The sequence below is a fragment of the Lontra canadensis genome, unplaced genomic scaffold, assembly GCF_010015895.1.
Source record: "Lontra canadensis isolate GAN:19392208 unplaced genomic scaffold, GSC_riverotter_1.0 scaffold103, whole genome shotgun sequence".
In the NCBI taxonomy this organism is placed as follows: Eukaryota; Metazoa; Chordata; class Mammalia; order Carnivora; family Mustelidae; genus Lontra; species Lontra canadensis.
This window is the reverse complement of record NW_022631097.1, coordinates 1,297,060-1,313,284: the sequence shown is the minus strand read 5'-3', so window position 1 is coordinate 1,313,284 and position 16,225 is coordinate 1,297,060. Positions and strand designations below refer to the sequence as shown.

General features: G+C 42.9%; 1 protein-coding gene across 3 annotated transcripts; it reads left to right on the top strand.

Annotated features, from left to right (window-relative positions):
- Positions 1-8,072: 8,072 nt before the first annotated feature.
- On the top strand, positions 8,073-14,962 carry GJB6 (gap junction protein beta 6). 3 transcript variants are annotated; one of them, XM_032838245.1, is made up of 2 exons: positions 8,073-8,283; positions 13,431-14,962. In XM_032838245.1, the coding sequence occupies exon 2, from the start codon at positions 13,443-13,445 to the stop codon at positions 14,226-14,228; it is 786 nt and encodes a 261-aa protein (XP_032694136.1). In that variant the 5' UTR covers positions 8,073-8,283; positions 13,431-13,442; the 3' UTR covers positions 14,229-14,962. The 3 variants fall into 3 exon arrangements, with proteins under 3 accessions (XP_032694136.1, XP_032694134.1, XP_032694135.1); XM_032838243.1 differs by lacking the exon at positions 8,073-8,283 and adding an exon at positions 9,368-9,516; XM_032838244.1 differs by lacking the exon at positions 8,073-8,283 and adding an exon at positions 9,368-9,530.
- Positions 14,963-16,225: the final 1,263 nt, after the last annotated feature.

Below are 16,225 nucleotides of genomic sequence, written 5' to 3'. Positions count from 1 at the left end.
TCCATAATGTGGCTGGGTCTCCTAATCCAATCAGTTGAAGGTCTTCTTAAAAAGACCAGTATTCCCCAAAGAACAGAGAAATCTGCCTCCAGACTGTCTTCAGACTCAAGCTGCAATATTAACTCTCCCCTGGGTCTCCAGCCTGCTGGACTGCCTTGAAGATTTTGGACTTGCCAGTCCCCACAGTCATGTGAACCAATTCCTAAAATAAATTTATGTGTATATATATACACACAAATATATATATACACGTATATACATATATGTATACATATAATATATATACACTATTGGTTCTGTTTCCTTGGAGAATACTGATTAATACAATGCCTCCTGAATACTCTGTCCCCACCCAGTCAGCCATACTACTGCACTCTTCCCCTCCTTGGGCTAGCCTTCTGCCTATTTCTGTATTTTCTCTCCTGTTACTGGCTCCAATTCCTCTTTCCTGCAGTCTCAATGTTTACAACTCCACCTTCTCTCCCACCCAACTCCTTCTATAGAATTCAGTCTTTCAAGTGGTGATCATATACTGATTCAATTCCACTTTAATGTGATTGATTTATTCCAATCAATTATAGAGAGGCAGCAGATATGGTTTGTGCCTTAGGTGGGTGGTACTAAGGGTGGGAAAGGGGCAATGATACAATGATAAGTAAGGTGTGGATTCTGTTCTGAAATGTGTTAACAGTTAAGGAAATCATTGCAAGAGAGGTAACAGGTGCATATACAACTGCAGCAGAGGGATGGCTGCACATGGAGCATAGGTGCAGGACCGAGGGGCTGGGGAGAGTCCATGAGGGAAGATCCTGTCCAGGAGTAAATGGGGAGAAACAAGTTTCAAAGAACAATTGCAGAAAAGCAAGTTCATGGAAGATGGATAGGATTTTAATCTCAGTTGGGAAAAATGCAGGACAGTTTGGAAAATACTGGGTAGACAGGAGTGAATGGTAAGCAGGGAGTCAGAAACAAGAGTGAAGGGGTGCCTGGGTGGCTCAGTGGGTTAAAGCCTCTGCCTTCGGCTCAGGTCATGATCCCAGAGCCCTGGGATCAAGCCCTGCATCAGGTTCTCTGCTCGCGGGGGGCCTGCTTCCCTTCCTCTCTCTCTGCCTGCCTCTCTGCCTACTTGTGATCTCTGTCTGTCAAACAAATAAATAAAATTAAAAAAAAAAAAAAAGAAACAAGACTGAATTCCCAGATCTAGGGTTTCACTCCCAACATTCAGCCACACTTCCTCAATAATGTTTCACCAACACCACACAGTTAGCCTCACCAGACATCACTCACTCCCAAGGCAGCTTCCTTTGCCAATATCTCTTTTTGTCAATGGAAGAGAAATATGATTCTCTAGATCATTCAAGCTCAAAACTGACCCTCTGGACTCAGCTTTTTTTTCCTCCCCAAGGGTGATTATGTTATCAATGTTTCTCTACTTTGCAGACCTCCAGTATGTCCCCAATCCAGATGGCACCTGGCTAAGAGTCCTTTGGCCTCTGGTTGACTTCTCCTCTAATAGAAACCCACTGCCTGCCCATTCTGTTTAGTTTGTAAGTGTCCCCTGTAAAGAAATGTGTCAACTCCCACTGGGTGAGATCAACAGCTTAGAAAAGAGGGAAGAAGCATCCACCTCACTGAGACACCAAACTCGTATTGATGGTGCCCAAAACTACAATGGCTGTTGGGCAGTCACATCGCACTAACTCATGATGAATGCGCACTTCATTAAAATTGCCAGATTCAGTTCACTCCAAGTGGCATTGTGCTCCCTCTTCCTCATTTCATAGCTAGTTTAAATTCTTCTTCCTGACTGATATCCCTTGGCATACACTTTGGCCCTGTCTGATCACGTATTCCCAACACAAGCACTCCACTCCACCCAGGCCAGCCAGTCCCTGACCCCCACCTGCCATCACATGAACACACCACATTCAGCCCTGCTGCCACATACTCATGCCAGCCTGCAGACTGTCCCAAGTGCTCTGTGCCCTACCACCCCACCCAGGCCATGAAATTCAGGGAGGGTATGTGGTAACTCTCTGTACTATCTTAGCAATTTTTCTATAAATCCAAAACTGTTTTAAAATAAAACATTTATCATTAAAAAAAAAAAAGGACCAAAACCACAAGGAGCCCTTTCAATTCATCTGCTTGAAGGGCAACATGGAAGACTAGAGAACAATTGCAGAGTAGTAACCTGTATCTCAGGCAAGCTGCAGAGCTTCTGATGCCGACAGCCAGAAAGAGTAATGGCGGTAGACATTCTTTTTGATGACTACTTCAGGGTGAGACCATTGCTGCACCCTTTCCCAATTTCACTAGCCATCACAGACATATATTTTATCTTCAAAAACAACAAAAACAACAACAAAAAAAAAACCTTGCCTCATCACAGCAAAATCCACAGGGAACACAAAACTGCCAGAGTTGGGCAACAACCTACATTTTGCCCATCATAGGAACTCTGTATTTGTTGAGATCGTATCTGGAAATCACGTTGTCACATTACAATATCCATAATTGAACAGACATTTCTCCAATGATATAGAAATGGCCAACAAACATATGAAAGGATGCTCAGTGTCATTAGACATCAAAGAAAAGGAAGGCAAAACCCAATGAGATAAACCCATAACACCCATAAGCTGCCTGTAACAAAAAAAGAAAAAGGAAAATAACAGGTGTGGGTGAGGATGTGGAGAAAGTGAAAGCCTCAGACACTGGTGGTGGGATTATAAAATGGTGCAGCTGCAATGGGAAATGGGCAGTTTCTCAACAAGTTAAACATAGAGTGACCACATGACCCAGAGGTCCCTCTAGTTTTTCAGCTTATACTCAAAAGATTTGAAAGTAAGTGTTCATGCAAAAATTTGCTCATGAATGTTCACAGCAGCTTTATTCACAATAATCAAAAGGTATAAACACCTGTCAACAAATGAACGGATAAATAAAATGTGGTATCTATACCCATTAAAAAGAATGAAGCACTGACACATGGATGGACTTTGAAAACATTAACGTAAATGAAAGAAGCCAGACACACACACAAAAACATATATTGTATGACCCCCTTTACATGAAATATCCAGAACAGGCAAATCCATAGAGACAGAAGAAAGTAGATTAGTAGTTAACCAGGGGCTGGGAAATAGGGAATGACTGTTCAGTGGGTACTGGGTTTCTTTTTGGGTGATGAAAATGTTCTAGAACTAAACAGTGGTGATGGTTGCACAACATTGTGAATGAACTACGTGTCTCCATGCATTGTACAATTAAGGATGGTTAAAATGGTGAGTTTATATGTATTTTACCATAATTAAAAACCACAAGGGCCCTCCCTAATCCCATCACCTATTTTACTCATCCGCCTACCCTCCTCTCCTCTGGTATCCAACAGTTTGTTCTCTGTAGTTAAGAGTCTGTTTTTAGGGGTGCCTGGGTGGCTCAGTCCGTGAAGGGTCTGACTCTCAATCTTGGCTGAGGTTATGATGTCAGTGTCATGAGATCAAGCCCCGTGTCTAGCCCCACCGCAGGCTCTGTGCTCAGCAGGGAGACTGCTTGCCCCTCTCCCTCACCCCTGCTTTCATTCTCTCTCTCTCTCTCAAATAAATAAATAATTTTTTTTTTAAAAAGAGTCTGTTTCTAGGTTTGATGCATAAAAGTTTTGAATCACATTGTATACCTGAAACTAATATAACACTGTATATTAACTATATTGGAATTGAAATGAAATGAAATGAAAAGAAATACAAGGGAAAAATAAAAACACTGATATCTTTCAAAAATATCAAAAGGCAAAGAAGATCCATAGCTAGCACGTTTCCAAGTATGGCTCTCAGACCACCTCTATCAGCAGTACTCAAGATAATCGATAAAAACGAAAGTTCCTGGGCTCATCCAAGACCCACAAAAGTGGATTCCCAGAAACCTGTAAAGTATCATATTATCCTTTTAACAGCATTTTACTGTGACTGATTTCTGCACATGGATTTGAAAAATCAAACTAGAAAACTCTTAAGACGAAAACTGTCTCCTCCATGTCCTCTACCTAATATAGTCCTGCTCAATATAGGCTTTTGTTCATTTTTATTTAAAGAGAGCACACAGTTCTCTCCCTTCCAGGTGTCTGGGACTGTGTCAGTTACAAAGAAGAGTCCCTGTGCTGTATTTCCACCTTAGACTGTTAGTCCGCAACAGCGGCCAAAAGGGAGGAATATGGGGTGGGGGGCACTGGTGGGAAGTGGGGAGCTGGAGTCTCCCTTGTTCTCTATGTAAAGGCAAGAGAGGTCACCCAGAGAATGTAGAGATTTTCAAGAGACTACCTCACCATCATCCTTTCAAACCTCCTGGTATTGCAAAGGAAGATCCATACTCCACATATTCTGTGCGGATTAAATTTATGGCCTCTGGAAATCATCTTTAAGATGCAGAGGGAAGATATCAATCAAATGAGTTTCATGACACTGATTACAACCAGAACTCCAAAAACCTTGCCTTCAGAATTGTGTGATACTGTTAAGTGAACAGTAAGGTTGCAATCAGGTCACCAATTTTTTCCATGTTTGTCACACAGGTCAACAAACCAGTCAACACTCTAGGTGACTTTCTCATTAGTATAAAATCCTTAACTTGAAGTTTTCAAGAAACATCTCAACAAGTCTGTACATTTATATAATCCATATTAAATTTCTACTGCAACAGGATCATCTGATAAGTGAAAACTGGATGGGATTAAACATTAAAAGGCAAAGTGAAAAGCCATAGATAAACCAAATTGGAAAAGAGATACCTTTGCAGTGTTGAGATAGTTCCCCTTTGGGGCACCTGAGCAAATCTAACACATTCTTTGTGGCTACTTCAGTTCAAAAGTTCTTTCCTCGAAGGGTCGTGGTACAACTTCCCTTGGTCCAGAAGATAAGCAAACACAATGCTACACAGAAGCAGCTCTAAGGAGTGGGAATGTAGGCAGTCATGCTTTAGGAACAAAAGCCATTTCTAGGATTATCTGCTATGTTGCTGGGGCTTTGCCAGTCAATATGCATATACATGAAGCAGCATCTACTATGTGCAAAGTACTTTAGTGTAGTGCGAATGCAAAAAAAGGCTTAAACTGTTAGTAATTCCCAAAGAGGTTTACAGTGTGCTTTTATAATTGAGTTATGTTACTATGCAAACAGATGTGCCCTGCTGGTGCATTTGTTTGGGGGGAATGATGGAGAGACTAGAAAGGAGGGCAGGAGAGAACCAGCCAAACCCTTAAGTCTGAGGGAGCGTTCAAGGCACAGGGTACATTAAGAAAGAAATTCTGTCTAATGAAAAAGCCTAAAGTGGGTTTTTGTGTGTTGCCAACCTTACGTTCAAGGACATTCCAGGGCCCACCCCCAAAGTGTTTTAAACTTATCTGAGCCAGGGCAATTCTGTGAGAATCTTGTTCTCCTCAAAATATTTCGGGGGTGTCGCCTGGATGGCTCAGTGGGTTAAAGCCTATGCCTTCAGCTCAGGTCATGATCCCAGGGTCCGGGGATAGAGCCCCACATCTGGCTCTCTACTCAGCAGAGAGCACCCCCCCTCTCTCTGCCTGCCTCTCTGCCTACTTGTGATCTCTGTCTGTCAAATAAATAAATAAAATCTTAAAAAAAAAATATTTTGGGAGGTAGACCTTAATAGCCTTGGTTCATTTTTCAGGACCTTAAAGAGGCATCTTAAGAAGCACCACTAGTCATGTTGCATGAGAGATGACCCAACAACTAGTGTATGGTTAGGTGCGGACATTTAATTACCAACCAATTTTGTGAAATAAGCAAGTCATACACCTCTTGTCTGATGCAGAACAGGTTTGAACCTGTGAAGCTGGGTCCCTAAATAGCTCCCAACATTTCCATCCCAGCAGTCCCTGCACCAGACCCTGTGCCTACCCTGGGCATTCTGAGCCCTGTCTCTGAAAGGAGGGCGCCAACTGGGTCTTTACGTGGAGCGCTAGGCTAGCAGAGGAAGCCTGCTCTGCTTCTCCTGGAGGAAGTGTCAAAGGATGGAGGTAACTAATAAAAATAACCTCTTCAACTCCTATAAATGGTCATTAATTAATAAAGAACAGTAGTCACTGTGCCTCCAGGCTGCTCTCTAGGAGATGGCCCAGCACGGGTACCTGGACGTTTATAAGAGAGTTGCAAGTGTCCAGGAAAAAAAGGAGGACGTGTCCTGGCAAAAACAACCTGTCCCTAACACTGATTCCAGCGAGTCCTCCTCCTTCGAAAACCTCGCTAAGGGCTACAGACCCAATCGCCCAGTCCTTTTCCCTAGGGCTCCTGGCCAGTACAACCTGGCTTTCGAGCTTAGTGGCCTCCCACCCGGAGCATGGGCTCTGCCAGCGAACCCCCTGATCCGCCAGGAGACGTGAGCCGCCCCCACCCTTTCAAGACCTGGTCGCGCCAGCCACCAGAGCCCGGCGCCCCCGAGGGAGGTCCCGTCCTGCAACCCATGCCCCCAGCTCCCCGCACCCTCGAGGGAGGGCCAGTTCTACACCCCCAGCTTCCCGCACCCAACCCTAGCTCTCCGCGCCCCCGAGGGAGGGTCCTCCTTGCCCCTGGCGCCCCGGGGCGGGCGGGCGCGCGTCGGAACTCCGCGCTCTCGCGCCTCGCAGCCCGCCGGGAAGCGTCAGGGCAGAGGCGGGGTGGGGCGAAGTTAAAAGGCGCTGCAGGTGGGAGCCTGGCCTGCACCCGAAGCCGAGCGGGAGCGCCGACTGCGCATTCCCGACACCGGCCGAAGAGTCCGCGGAGCCCCAACCGGACCTGCTGCCGGGTTGGGGCGGAGGGCGCCGCCCTGCGCGGAGAACCCCGCGCCCCCGGATTGTGGACCCCGGCCTCAATCCCTTGGAGCAGGTAAACGGGAACCAGGCACGCTGCGACGGGGACGACGCCCCCTGAATGCTGGCGGCGGGCTTGAGGGCGCGGTGAGGGAGGCGGTGGGCGTGTGGCACCATTTCGGCCCTTCGCCCGAAGTAGTTGCCCCGGAGAACCCCGAGCAGGTGAGGTAGGCAGCCTGTCACCTCTCTGGCGATCTTGGGGGCGATCGCTCCATGATGGACCCTGTGGCCGCAGGGCATAGTTGCCCTCCGATCGCTGGGCGGCGGGCAGGGGTGGGTGTCCGCGTGTTGAGGTTGCCCAGGGCAACCTTATCTGCTGTGGATCCGCATCATCGAGCGTCTGCTGGGGCCCCTGCCGGATTCCTGGAGTCCTCTGCGCACCCGGAGGAACGAGGATGGACGGGTTTGACTTTTACCCTAGATGGTCCCCCTTCGACCTGCACAACAGGTTTGATAAATACACTACCTCGTGTGTGTCAGTGGCCAGGGTGTGGACCCATGCCCCTTTCCCCCACTTCCTTTGCTGCATTTTGGGTTTTCTTTGCTTTCATGCAACCCTGACGAAGTCCTGCTTGGATCTGGGGAAAGGGAAAGCCGGTTCAACCGGGCTAGTGGATAAGTCCGAGGTAGAACTGACCCGTTTGGCTGCGTGATGTATGCCCAAGGAACTTGGGAAACGCAGATGACAATAATGCAATTACTGGACAATTACTGGACAACAATAATTAAGAGTCACTGGTGACACATGTCAGTTAAAAGGTGGAGGCACCAGAAGGTACTTCCTGTCTAGTGAAAGAGAGGAGTCCCAGGTGTTCCCTTGCATCGCGTGTTTTGACGGGCCTGGCCTCCCTTTCTGGATTGAACTTCAGGTGAGTGTGGCCTGAATGCAGTTATGAAGGCTTGTAGGGGGTACAGGCGTGCAACCACTGCAGGGCCACCTGGTACAGCAGTGACTACAGTGTCCCCTAGGTATAATCTCGCTGTCAGTGTAGTGCCTGGACTGAATGTTACCACGTATCATTGTTCTTTCCCTTCAGTAGACTTTATGCCATAGAAGTACTTTCTTGCCCCAGTTCTAGTAGAATCTAACCAGAATCTAACCAGTGTTCTAGAAGAAAATGTCCTGCCCCAATGCAGTTTCCTTAGAATTGCAGGATGCTGCTCAAAACTGCTCCTGTGGAGAGCTTTGTCTGTTGTTTGGATCAAGCGGAGTCTTTGGGGGTGTTGTTTGAACCCTGCCAAAGAGGAAAGAAGGAAGTTATGAAGAGAGAACCTCAACACTCTCTAGCCCGTGACATAACTGAGGTGGGAGTTGGGACCCCCACTGGGCCAGTGGGGACAGTGACCCTAACTGGGAAGACACGAATCAGTCCAGCAGCTTCACTCGTGTTTTTATTTTAAAACCAACTCTTGTACTGGTAACAGTGAGTAACAGTGACTTCATTTTCTTTTTCTTACTTTTTATGTTCTGAATTATAACAGCTTTAAGAAAGAAAAGAACTGCAGAAGTCTGACTAAACAATTGAGTAGAGTGAAAGGAAAATTCTTACTTGCAGACCCTCACCATGCACCTTTGATTCAATCTGAATAATCCAGGAGTTATGAGTGGTTTGTAGACGTTAGTTAAAATGTTAAATAGAATAAAATTGTGGGAAAATAATTTTCAATACAAGCGTCTTGGCCATGAGGCCATAATTTCCAGTGGCTGCATTATAATTTATTAGGATTTCTGTTTTACTTGCTTGAACCATGAGAATGGAACTGAGTCCACGGAGTGCCTTTTCCTTTTTTATTTTTGTGGTCATTCAACTCAAGTTAGACTTAAATCTTTGGAAAGGACACAGGTTTGCTTGAATGAACAGAGATTGCTTAATGGAAAATGTTTTAACTCTTGGACTCCTCAAATGGATTAAGAAACGCATGTAGTTTTATGAATTGTCCATGTTTATATTTAAACTCCATACACAGAAAAAGTTATTTCCTTCTTACTGAGTTAATTTTGAAGAAGTACATAGATCCTAAATCCATTTTATCACTAGCTGTTACTCTAAAAGGACAGCTGATAAAATTTTGAGTCATTAAATTTAAAAATCAGAGATAAGGTTGTCCCTTGGATGACCTGAGCTTTCAAGAGACAACAGACATAGATTCTTCTTGATTAAAAAGAGAATTTGAGATTTTTTTTTTTGGACTGCCGATTTGGGGGGATAAAGAAGCATATCCAATTTCTCAAACTCCCTTACTCTTTTTCTCAATTGCTCAGGGAATGGGCTTGAGGTTTGGGATTGGGTATTATTACTATTTTGATAAGGAAAAGAATCTACACTAAAGGTTTTATTTTTATTTTATTGATATTCAAAGTATGAAGCCTCAGGAAACTGGAAGTCTCTAGACTTTCCTCATAACAGTTCTGGGGATAAAGAAAAACTACCCACAAAGGTCATGCAATAGACACATGGGAAGTAGTTAAAGAAATATGGCCACATCTAAGATTTTTCCGTCCACGGGTGACATTGTCACTGAACTGAAACTGTGCAAAGATTTATATTCATATCATTACTGTCAACATTGGCTTTTAGCCAATCAAATGGTGTAGAAGAAAGCCTGAAGCCCTTGAGGAGGGATCCTTATCTAATTCTTCTCCAGGCCAATAAGCTGTGAGTCCTTGGAAGTAAGGCCCAGATGTGCTTGTTATGCTTTGACATTGTTTTTTATCAATATAAAACCCCTCAAGTACCCAAAGCTAATGTGGAAATAATGAGAAATGTGTTCTGTTCTCAAGTCTATTAAATATTCAATGAATAACTTTGAAAAGGTCATCCAAAGGGAAATAGAACTTTCGAGAAAGACACTTTCCCCCTCTTTGTGTCTGCTAAGTGGTAAGACTATAATTTTAAAGCTTTAGTTTTGGTTCTGTCATCAGTTAAGCAAACTTGTTATAATTAAATTCTTGAGTTTTAAAACAATCAAGAAATTTTATTACTTAATTTATTTGAATTGTAAAAGGGAAGGAACCATCTATCTTCATAATGTTGTGTGTGTCATGAGGTAAGATTAATGGTTTACTTATTCTTAGAACTAAGTATCCAGACTGGAGCTTTAGTATCAAGAATGCAACATGGAGTTATTCACCTCGATTAGATATACTACGAAACCAAAGACAGTTTATCTTTGTAACTTGAAGTGTAACCACATTTTTTTTTTTTTTGAGACAGAGAAAAAGAGAGAGTACATAAGCAGGGGAGGGTCAGAAGGAGAAGAGAGAGAATCTTAAGCAGGCTCCCAGATCAGTAGCACAGACCAGACGTAGGGGCTGGAGGCAGGGCCCCATCTCAGGACTCAGATCATGAGCCTGAGATCATGACCTGAGCCAAAATCCAGTTGTGCGCTTAACCCACTGAGCCACCCAGGCGCCATGAAGTATAACCACAGTCTTGTATGGAGACAAGACTAGGGAAGCTAGACAGATGTATTCTTTCCTTGAAAGAGAGAGGCGCCAGTTAAGATAAACTTCTCTGTTCACCAAGAGTTAATATTTTACTTTTTATTGAAAACGCGCCTCCCATTGGCTGCAGCCTTCTAAAGCATGAAAGGAAGGAGGTATTTTGTTTACTAATACTAATTGCAAAGGGTTCCAACGGATGCAGTTATTTTGGAAAGTAATTTTCAGAGAGCGTTCAGCCTTCAAATCTTTTACAACCCAAATGTTGATGGAAAGCTACCCCAGGAGTTATGTTTTTACAAGGAGAGGCAGGGGAGGGTTGGGCCCAGTGGGCAGTCTCCTCCCCACCAAGCCAGAAGTGGCTTCAACCCACTGAAAGTTCGGGTCAGGAGGAAGAGTGGAGCTGAATCTTCTAGTCAGCTTCTTCCTCTCCTGGGCTCCTCCAATGGGAAGAGTGTCCTGAGGGTAGTCAGGCATTTCCCGTGACTGCAGCAAAATATCAGGAAGTCTGGGGCAGTCCCTTTCCCTGACTTGCTCCTGACAGTTGTGAGGCAAGCTGTCCTTCTGCTCTTAGCACATAAACAATGATACACAGGACCCATATACAGAAGACCCTCAGGAATGATATGGACTAGACAGAAGAATGAAAGAGAAGTTCTCACTGTAGAAAACATGGGGTCGCATTCACCAAATGGCTTCTGGGCAGCGCACTTAGAGCAAGAGAGGGACAGAGAATGTGGAGAGCAGCACTTCCTGTCATTTCTACTGTGAGAAGTAATAGGGCCTTTGTTGCTCCTGCAGGAAGATACTGCAGATCAGGTGGTTTGTCTTTAGCCTGTCTTGAGTGACCAGCAGGCTAGACACACTTGTATTTGGGCGTAGTCACTCATTTTTCTTAGTGACCTAGGCATCTCTTTTTCTCCCTTTAAAGGCCTGGGGGAAATTACTGATTTTTAGTGGAAGTCAAAAGTATTATAAAATAGATTATTTTATGTTCAGCTTTGTGACTTGGATAGAACTTCAGAATGCGTAATTTGGGCACCCAGAAAAGCCAAAAGAAATAAAACTACTGCCATAATTGTCCCTGTTTTTTTAAGAAGGAGAAGCCCTAAGGCATGGATGCCAAGGATCCTGCTTCTAGAAAGCTGGGACCATATTCTTCTGAAGAAATTCTGACCTCCTGACCTCTCCCATGGCTTCAGCCTCTCCAGATTCATTCAGACTGAGTTGTCCTTTTGCACCTTGATTGGTTTGCTTGCTAGAAGGGCTTGTTGTTCACAAGCCTATTGATAAAGAACTCAGGGAAAAACAGCATTCTTACCTGTGGAGGAATTAAATTCTCTGCACTTTGGAGGGTGTAATAAAATGTAAACTTTTATTTGATAAATCAAAAACTTGTCAATTGGGTACTTAATTAAACCAAATTGCAATGGGGGATGTTTATTGGTTAATTACAGAACATCTTCATTTTATTAACAAATAGGATAGGTGAATAGCTTGATGGTTAAACATCAAAATGTGTTTCTACTTCTTGAAATGTTTCCAGGATAGAAAACAATTAGCAACAATTAGTAAAATTTATTATAATGACTTTCATTATAAATTAAGAATTAATTTTATAATTCATATTATCCAAGATGAGTTTTTACTTTTTTAAATGTCTTAAAGGTTTATTTATTTATTTGAGAGAGAGAGTGTGTGGGGGCTGGGGTGCAGGGGAAGAGGGAGAGAGAAACTCAAGAAGACTCTGTGGCAAGCTCGATCTCACGACCCTGAGATCAGACCTGAGCCAAAACCAAGAGTCGATCACTTAATATACTATGCCACCCACGTGCCCCCAAAGATGAGTTTTTAAGATCAAAGATATATTTACTGTGGACATTGAAAATCTCTTTTTCAGAATGTAGGTACTAGCTCCACACCTCTCTTGTTTCATGTTTTTAGAAATAATTATTTAAATAATTTCTCTTTGATAAAATAGGGAATAGTCTGTATTTTCTCTGTTATCAGGTAAAATTTTGCGTTGTGCTCTATTGTTCCAACCCCTTTCTTTCCTTTTGACTCAAGTATCTTATTTTCCTTTCTTTTTCATGGTTTTTTTTTATTTTACTCTTTTTTTTAGGCTCAATTACTGATTAAATTTTTTGACATTGTTGTTAAAAGTCTGGGCCCCTCCACTTGTGTATAGTGATCTGGGTTGTCTTCTATCTTATTGTTGCTTGAAAATCTGAGCTCCTCAGTGCTGCTGGAAGTTTCTCCCTCTCTTAGCTGACTCCCTCAGAATTGTATGACACACTAATGAATTCTTGTCTGCACCCTTCCCCAGCCCCAACAACCCTTTTCAGGTCTTTAGCTGTGGAATTCTGCCTGTCTTTTCATTTTCATTGAAAAAATTAATATGCTTCCCTAAAGTCTAGGCTAAGTTAAAACTATAATTTGCATTTTCTCATTTCTGCCACAATGTAAGTGCTTGGCTCAATTTTAGTTTGGACTTAAGAATTTAAATGTTCTTTTCATATTCTGTGTTAAAACTTTTCCTACTCTATGGCATATGAACAAGTTTTAAGATCTATAAATATTTCAAAGTCCTTTACTGCTTTCTGGCCGGTGAAGTTGGAACAGACTGGTGTGCACTAAATCCTTCAAAACTATTTCTCTGGTTCCTTCTTCCCGGCTCCACTTCCTTGGCTTTGGTGCAGGCCTGCAGCATCTGGGAGCCCTGAACAGTCTGAGGGTGCTGGTTTGTTAAGTGCATTCCCTACCAGAAAACCTACTAGCAACCTAGGAGGTTGAAGTTATAAAGTATCACAGCATATTTTTTAAAAGACTTTATTTATTTATTTTAGAGAGAAAGAGAGAAGCAGGAATGGGGTGGTGGGGATCAGAGGGAGAGGGAGAAGCAGGCTCCCCACTGAGCAGGGAGCCCTTCATGGGGCTCCACCCCAGGACCCTGGGATCATGACTTGAGCTGAAGGCAGACACTTAACCAATTAACTGACTAAACCACCCAAGTGCCCATCACAGCATACTTTAAGAGAAATTTGCTCCGGTCTCTAGTATAACTATACTATTTTATAAAATTAAAGGAACTTTCCATTAATCAACCTTGGCTAATTTTTGTCTGTTTAGGAATAAGCCAACATGGACTGGGGTACCCTACACACTTTCATCGGGGGTGTAAACAAACACTCCACCAGCATCGGAAAGGTATGGATCACCGTCATCTTCATTTTCCGTGTCATGATCCTTGTAGTGGCTGCTCAAGAAGTGTGGGGTGATGAGCAGGAAGATTTTGTTTGCAACACTCTGCAACCAGGATGCAAAAATGTATGCTATGACCACTTTTTTCCTGTGTCCCACATCCGGCTGTGGGCCCTGCAACTCATCTTTGTCTCCACCCCGGCCCTGTTGGTAGCGATGCATGTTGCCTACTACAGACAGGAGGCCGCCCGCAAATTTAGGCGAGGAGAGAAAAGAAATGAATTCAAAGACTTAGAAGACATTAAAAAGCAGAAGGTTCGGATAGAGGGGTCCCTGTGGTGGACGTACACCAGCAGTATCTTCTTCCGAATCATCTTTGAAGCATCCTTTATGTACGTGTTTTACTTCCTTTACAATGGGTACCATCTGCCTTGGGTGTTGAAATGTGGGATTGACCCTTGCCCCAACCTTGTCGACTGCTTTATCTCTAGACCTACTGAGAAAACCGTGTTTACCATTTTTATGATTTCTGCATCTGTGATTTGCATGCTGCTTAATGTGGCCGAGTTGTGTTACCTGCTGCTGAAAGTATGTTTTAGGAGATCAAAAAGAACACAAACACAAAGAAATCCTCCCAATCACGCCCTAAAAGAGAGTAAGCAAAATGAAATGAATGAGCTGATTTCAGATAGTGGTCAAAATGCCATCACAGGCTTTCCCAGTTAAACATTTCAAAGCACAACGTAGCTGACTCATAACAAAAGTGGTGCCTTCTCCTGAAGGCGATGCCTATCTAAAAATCTCTCCCATAGGCTGAAGACTTTGTCTTTATAAGTGCTTTCATAATACATAGATACTTGAGTTAACATTTTGTAGAATAATTGTTCCATTAATATGCAGCAAAATCAAATATGTGGTCTATCTCTGAAAACTAAGAAAGGATTACAACTGTGCCTTGAAGTAACTTTAACATGTTATGTGGACTGTCTGACATACTAGGTATTTCCTGAAAATTTAAACGTGTAATTGTTGTTGATAAAAAACATTTACATAGAAATTGATACTTTGATTAGTAAAAGATATTTTTATAGGATTGAATGTTTTAGTTCTGACTTTGAATTTATATAAAGTATTTTTATAATGACTGGTCTTTCTTACATGGGAAAACATATGATGTTAGTTTTATAATTATGCCATAAGTATCTAAAATTTGAACTTACAAAAGATCTATCTTGTTGTAAATAGTGTTTTGCATTGTCTGTTGACAAACTTATGAACTATCATGATACTCTTAAGGTGGAAATTGTTCATTGTATAAAATATTTTATTGCTTCCTGAATGTAGACAGAACTGTATGGAAGTAGGAAGCTTTTTAAAACTAGACAATTTGCAATCATTGTGAACAGCTGACATTAATGTGCTAACCTCAATAAAGATTAGTCCCATTGCTTATGCCTTCATCCGCATTATGGGTTTCTGTTCAGTCTTGGCCTCAATGTGGTCATTCCTCATGTGGTAATATAAGTTGGTTGGGTTACTTTTGGTGGGCAGGCTGCTGGTTGTGTGGGTAGAGTTGCCCAGGAGTTCAACCCTGATACTTCACTCCTCATCAAATGAGCAGAAGCTTAGCTTAGCAGCCCACCCAGTTCTTAGCTTGGAGAGGATTTGTCTGCTTTAGGACACAGGGTCAGTTCAGCCCTTATAGAGAGGAGGTTAAGGAAGTCAGATGCAGCTCTCACACAAAGCTTGCCTCAAAGGAATCATTCATTACCTGAATCCTTCAGACCATGATGACTGAGATATGTACACACAGCTTCACACCCACAGATGAGGAAACCTTTCTCTCCAGGGATTTCCAGATTGAACACAGATGCCTGGATGGTGGGTGCTGGTGAGTCAGACTGGTAACTCTGGAGTGGTAAGACACACACACACAAACACATGAAACCGCCATGTAAAGGGGCAACATTAGCATGGCATATTATGCATGAGGAAGCCTAATGAATAATAAGTGTCCACAAGAGCTTGTTGACACATGTCAACATGGCTCTGTGATTCCAAAACATCTCTCCAGGAAAACAAAGTATTCTCATTTTCTTTAGAGTCCAAAGCAAATTCTAAACATATCATTTCACTCATAAATGTCTCAGAATCAATCTATAAAAACCAAAGAATAACTTTTCAAAACAAAACTATAATCCTACCATCCTATTAAAAAATCTAGTAAGGAGTCATAATTCCCAATGTCCTATAATGTTCTTTTCTTTTTAAATATCTAATCAAATGAGGATCAAATGAAGGACAAGGTGAAATACCAGGGGCACCTAAAATAGCCTTAGTAGCAATACCAATCTGTATCAGAAAGGAACTGCCTTCCCACCATGATCTTGGGACTCCTGTTACCTCTCATGACAACACCACCTAATTGGTCCCTCCTTTCTTATTTTCCACTCTTTCTCTTCAGTTGTTTTCTGCTCTTTAAAGCCCCTAATGCCCCTTCCCTCTGGAACTTTCTCTCCATACCATTGCACCAAGGTCAGGAGTGGTGGGCCATACTTTCTTTCCCCATCCACTTCTCAGCATCTTCTGTCCTCATTCTCACCACCGAACCCAAGCCACTGTCAGCACCATGACTTGCTGAACACCAAATCTCATGGCTCTTTATCAGTTTTCATCTTCTTAAAACTCTTTTTGAGACCTCTTTTTTGGATCCCAAGGCACAA

What these genes read in the sequence shown, in the direction of transcription:
- GJB6 (XM_032838245.1), top strand. Translation starts at nt 13,443, where the DNA reads ATGGACTGGGGTACCCTACACACTTTCATCGGGGGTGTAAACAAACAC.